Source organism: Rosa chinensis, chromosome 4 (assembly GCF_002994745.2).
Source record: "Rosa chinensis cultivar Old Blush chromosome 4, RchiOBHm-V2, whole genome shotgun sequence".
NCBI lineage: Eukaryota > Viridiplantae > Streptophyta > Magnoliopsida > Rosales > Rosaceae > Rosa > Rosa chinensis.
Genome location: NC_037091.1, coordinates 60,232,014 through 60,237,652, shown reverse-complemented (window position 1 = coordinate 60,237,652; position 5,639 = coordinate 60,232,014). Strand labels below are relative to the sequence as shown.

The following is a 5,639-nucleotide window of genomic DNA, read 5'->3' as shown; positions in this document are numbered from 1 at the left end:
CTTTTAGTCATTCAATGAACCAAATGGGATCATTTATAGGGGTGCCATTGATTTTGGTTCAATTTACCTAATAATCACCACTAATCAAAAGACATAATTCATTCCATTAGTAAAGATTAATTTCATAAACTATCGAAATCGCCTGCAATCAATTGCTTTACCACTGGCTTTATGCACCAACTCACATGCAAAAAGAAATTCAAATATCTTCCACAATAATTGCTATGGATAATGAGGTATTACACAGAATGACAGATGATTTGGTACATTTAAATCAGGAGTTATTAAGATCAGAGCGTTATAAAATTTGTAGTTTAATACTCAATTATTGAAGGTCTAAGGTGCCAACGTGCACCGCACAACACAACATTCTGATAACGGCAGCTGTTTGAGTTATACTGTTTTAGCTGTAGCTGTAGCACTATTCAGTTCTGACCAATCAGACAGACCTGTACAGCTTCACAGATCCCAGAAAAGGCCACAGCAAACTTCAAAGTCCACCTTACCTTGGTCTTTAACGGTAAAACTGAATGAGATAGGTAGTTAAAACCAACTGTTTCACTTCGTTCTCTTCCAGGGGAAGGGGAAGCTGCAAACGGGTCTAGAAGAATCAGAAGGGTCTTCTCCCAGGTATTCATCTCGGGACCCAGAAGTCAAATTTCCCAGAATATATATATACTTGTAGTGGTTGATTTCTTTGCAAGTTTGAATTTTGGATGCTGAATTCTTGAACTTTGTTGAATTTGCTGAATCATATATTGACAGTTTTCGGGAGTCTGTAACATGTAATGGAAGTTTCTAGGTTCCATACTGATGAGAGAAATGAAAATAGGGTGAAACATATAATTACTTGGTTTAATTTGGGTCTAATAGTTCTGGAAGAATGTCTCTGAACAATAATTTTGAATTTCATTTCCACAATATAATGGACTGACATTCTCTGGATGTGAGGAGTGATGGTATTTCATTTTGTTTAGTTTCACCATTGCTTTTAGTCTACATTCATGTCAGATATTGCTCGAGTAGTTAGTTACTTGAATTCTATTAGTGAAATTTGGTGGCAATTATATGATTGATAGGATGTACCACCAAGAACTGAACTTTGAGGCAAATTCCCACCCTTTTCTTTTTGGAACATTGTAGAGACTTAGATAGAACAGATAAGTACTACTGAGCTTTTGGGATGGAAGACCAAGCTGTCTGTGATGTTAATGTTAGCAGTCCAGAGTTGGAGATAGGCTACACACATCAAGGGATGTCAGCTAGTGAATCCGGCGCTGAAGAGTTAGAGAGTTCCATGAAAGTTTTGACAAAGGTGGACTTGGACTTGGCATATTCTGCTGAGAAGTTGGCAAATCTGCAGGCGCTTATGATGCGCCTGTTCTCTCAGGAAAATGATCTTGAAGCAATGGCCACCGCAAATAACTATATCTTGGCTGATTTTCATGAGAAAGTATTGGTCTTTAATCTCATGTCTAGCATTTTAGATTCCGAGGTCAGAGAGATGGACAGTTTCATGGATACTCTCCATACAGAAATTGTTGACGCCCGTCATACGATATTTTCATGGAGTCATTTGGGAGAACTGTACACGGCAATGGAAGAAAAGTTGTATGATTCTGAAGAGTCCTTAAAGCAGTGTCAGGAACAGGTTTCAGAGGTCAAGATGCTGGCAGCTAAGTTTCGGAGAACTGCTATAGCTTTTGCACATGACAACTGTAAGTTTATGATTTCTGCCTAGTTAAGACTTTTGTTGAACTCATTCACTACTACTTGGTTATTATTTACTTGAGGTACATATGTCAACAGGGAAAACTGACATTGCCATGGATTTATCAGAAGATAGTCAACTGTCAAATAATTATGCAAAGTACAATATGCAGATGCCTAGACAACAAAGACACAATCTACGGATGCTTGAAAAATCACTTTCACGGGAGATAGATCTTGAGAAGAAATTAACTCAATCAAGAAAAAAGGAGGAGCAACTTCAGCTAAAGCTACACTATACAGAACAGGTAGCGGTTCGCATGGAAGAAGCAGCAGAAGGTATTTGGGGAAGATTTTTAGAGGCAGAGAATGCTGCTGAGGTGCTCCAGGGGATTTCAAAGGATTTATTAGGGAGACTGCAGCTTCTGAATTTCAATCTGAACGGTTCAATTCACCGTGAAAGCGACTTAAAATCCAAACTTCAAGATTGTTTAGGAGAGCTTCAAGCAAAAGATGCTGCTTTACAGAAGCTAGAGCATATCAGTGCAGAAAACATGACCAAAGATGCTGAGATATCAACTTTGAGAGAAAAGGTGCTGTTTCTTGAAAAACAGCTGAAAGAATCCGAGCTCCAGCTGAAGAATGCAAATACAACCAATGAATCAAGTCTAGAGAAACTTAGAGAAAAGGAGACTTTGGTTGAGTCTATGAAAGAAAGAATCTACAGGGAAGAAGTTAAAACGGAGAGTGCACTACTTAAGGTTGCAGAATTAACCGGGACGAATGTGGAACTCACAGAAGAGATGAATTTTCTCAAAGGAAGTGTTAGTAACACGGAAAAGAAAGTTGGGATTCTCGAGAAGCAGTTAAGGGACGTAGAGATCCAATTACAGAATGCAAAGGCATCTTCTGAAGCAAGTCAAGAGCAGCAGAATATGTTGTATTCTGCAATTTGGGATATGGAAACTTTGATTGAAGATCTAAAATCAAAGGTTTCCAAAGCTGAAAATAAGACAGAAACTGCTGAGGAACAATGCATTATGTTATCTGAAAATAACATAGAGCTAAATGCAGAAATAACTGATCTAAGGGGTAGAGTGGAATATTTGCAATCATCTTTGGATCGAGCTAACAATGCAAAACTTGCAAGTGCAAAGGAACTCAATACCAGAATCAAGTTCATTATGGATATGGCAATGCAACTAGCCATGGAAAGGGAGCGCATCCAAAAGCAGGTACATATTCATTTCTCTATAGTAGTCTCTCTTTAAGTGTATGCTATCAAATCCTTTAACTATATAACCATCTGTGCAGTTACATGTCTTAGCCATGGAGAAACAACTTCTGGTAGAGAAGTTACGGGATACCAAAAACATTGCTTCTGTAACTGGTTGCAGCAACGAAGATGGTGACAACAAAGAGCTTCCATTTTTTAAGTATGGTGTCTCAAATGCTACTTCTATAAACACATCAGTGGAAGCAGTGACGGAGTCCTTAGATAAAAGTTCCCAGGCAGGTATTCCCTTGGATTTTCATATATGAGGGAAAATGAATGATTTAGCTGGATATCCCTTTTCATAATCTCTCCTATTCTATAATCAGGTGGATGAACTGTCACAACAGGAACCTGACTGTGATACTGAAGGGGCTTCCAGTTCTTTAGATGATGCTGCTGGCATTGGTTCAGAACTTGACACTGCTGGAGAAGCCAGGCGATGCTTGAACCTAAAGTGTGCTTTCAAAGTAATTTTTGTCTCACTATTTCTAGTCTCAGTCCTATATTTTCTTGACCAGAAACCTTTAATCCTCGACGAACTATGATGGATTCGTGTTGGTGATGTATTGTGCTATGGTAATTCTTTCTGGAGCACTCTAGAAGCTAGGGTGTCTTCTTACTAGGTTTTCTAGGTTCTGCAGGATGAAATGTCATATAATCAGGAAGTATATAGTGAAAATAAAGCCAGTAATGTTTTCATTGTTGTACAGATGAGATGGATGAGGCTTTTCTGTTGTGGAAAAGAGAGAAGTTTTATCTTGTGAAAACTTCATGTGTAGGGAACCCAGTAAACATGAAATGTCCTGTTAAAACGCTAACGCATTCTATTGATCCATGAAATGTCACTGTTAAAATGCTAGCGCATTATATTGATCCATAAATCATTTCGCTTCAGGACTTCAGATGGTCCTCCATAAAGACAAGCACATTTTATTCATGCCCTCTTAAGTATACTGCGATGTCGTGGTCTTCAGGCACCAAATTTGAATGGTAAAGAAGCAATAAGCAAGTTTAGCCCTTTCAAAGAGCGACTTAAGAACCAATTAAAGAGAAAGCTAAGGGCCCTAACAGATACTACATCGAGGTGTCTTTGGAGTAAAGTGAATTTCAGTGGTTGGTACTTGGTAATCAGGAGTCAGGACTAATACTCGTTAAAAGCAAAGGAAATTGAAAGAAGAGACTAGGATTAATGATAGAAAGGGTGTTGCTGCTTTTATTTATTCAACTTTATACATCGATGATATCCTTTTATTCATGGCAATTCAACTTCATTTAGTCCATAGTTGCCTTCACCTTGGCCTGGGGAGGATTTTTGTCGCATATGCATTTGCCATCGACGCAGCGCCAGGGATATCCTTGACATACAGAACTGCAGTCTATCATACGAGGACACTGTAACTCCCCCCTTGCTTCAGCCACTGGCATCCTCCACAATGCCATACCTGAAAATATTTCATTCATGATTAGTCTAACCTAGCTCATTAATCAAATTCATACACAAACTAATCATCAGTTCATCACAATCTAATAAGTTTGTGTTTTTGTGTGTGAAGGAGAGAGAGAGAGACTAACAAGTCATAGTAGCCAACAGAAGGAGCAATGAAGCTAACTTCACTGAAGGTTTTTTCTCCATAGAGTTTCTGGTGGTTTTCTGATGGCTATGAATCTATGAATCTCTGGATTTTCTGTATGCAAAACACTTCATTGCAGTCGCTCTTATAGGAGAGGGAGGGTGCGTATAACATGATAGTCAAAGTGGTTAATGGAAGGTCTAATCAATTTGAGACCTCAAGATATTCTCCACATTAATGATATCACGAGAATGACTCATTTGTTCAGCTTCGGCAAGACACTAGTGAATGGTTGATAGCAGTACGTCCAACTCATTTTCACAATTGCAGATTTATTTCCTATTTATACTCCAACAATTTGACAATTTATAATTTTAGGGATAAATGAATTGACCAAAATTTATTTTAAGTTTAAAATTCATCTTTTATATTGGATGCAATCTTTGACCAATTTTCTTTTATTAATTGTGGTTCTATGACTCACTTACCACATATTATTTATTTTCATTTCAATTTTGTCTAATTAATTGTATATTTTTGCATTCATATTATACCATTTTCTAATAAATGCGATAAATTGTCATCCCAATTAACATAATTAATGAATGTCAAAGTCGCCCAAAATAGCAAACCCTAGGGTTTGAGCAGAGAGAGACGGCGGCACTCTTCTGAGGATCCGCTGGTACCAGAGATGCAGTGATGAAGGCGTTGATTGCGTCTTTGATCGTGTTCTTGTTCAGCGTTGGCCGGTGCGAAGTAGATCTGAGTTGGGGTTCGTCTTCGATCTCAGATTTGCGATGCTGCGTTTGGTCCAACAGGCTGGGTTCGATGGGATTTGATTCTGATCGCATGCTGTGGCGATGGGGTAGGCCATCTGAGTTCGGCGCGGCGAGGTTGACAACGAAGGTTGGGATATCCGTCGCGGGGAGGGTTCTTGGTTATGGCTGTTGATACTTGGATCTAGGATTGGCGGTTGAGGCACGAGGAGCGCAAGCACTGTCGGGCGCGATGATTCAGGGCATTTGGACTGTGGCGGTGACAGGCCTAGACTTCGGCACAACGAGGTTGCTGCCAGTGATAGG

At 39.2% G+C, this 5,639-nt stretch overlaps 1 protein-coding gene and 1 long non-coding RNA gene across 4 annotated transcripts; one reads left to right on the top strand and one right to left on the bottom strand.

Annotated features, from left to right (window-relative positions):
• The first annotated feature begins 304 nt into the window (after window positions 1–304).
• Window positions 305–3,840, top strand: LOC112197867 (WPP domain-interacting tail-anchored protein 2). 3 transcript variants are annotated; one of them, XM_024338782.2, is made up of 5 exons: window positions 305–630; window positions 1,080–1,718; window positions 1,810–2,945; window positions 3,025–3,222; window positions 3,313–3,840. In XM_024338782.2, exons 2-5 carry the CDS (start codon window positions 1,184–1,186, stop codon window positions 3,529–3,531), a joined length of 2,088 nt encoding a protein of 695 aa, XP_024194550.1. In that variant the 5' UTR covers window positions 305–630; window positions 1,080–1,183; the 3' UTR covers window positions 3,532–3,840. The 3 variants fall into 3 exon arrangements, with proteins under 3 accessions (XP_024194550.1, XP_024194549.1, XP_024194551.1); XM_024338781.2 differs by having other exon boundaries at window positions 306–630; window positions 1,144–1,718; XM_024338783.2 differs by having other exon boundaries at window positions 306–630; window positions 1,144–1,718; window positions 3,025–3,226; window positions 3,313–3,455.
• Window positions 3,841–4,172: 332 nt separating this feature from the next.
• Window positions 4,173–4,731, bottom strand: LOC112195974. The gene is made up of 2 exons (XR_002934864.2): window positions 4,559–4,731; window positions 4,173–4,428 (listed from the first exon to the last, which is right to left on the bottom strand). It is a non-coding gene; the product is annotated as an uncharacterized LOC112195974 (long non-coding RNA).
• Window positions 4,732–5,639: the final 908 nt, after the last annotated feature.

Coding starts and splice junctions, on each gene's coding strand:
- LOC112197867 (XM_024338782.2), top strand. CDS start 1,184: ATGGAAGACCAAGCTGTCTGTGATGTTAATGTTAGCAGTCCAGAGTTG. Junction 1,719..1,809: donor AGCTTTTGCACATGACAACT/GTAAGTTTATGA, acceptor ATATGTCAACAG/GGAAAACTGACATTGCCATG. Junction 2,946..3,024: donor GGGAGCGCATCCAAAAGCAG/GTACATATTCAT, acceptor CCATCTGTGCAG/TTACATGTCTTAGCCATGGA.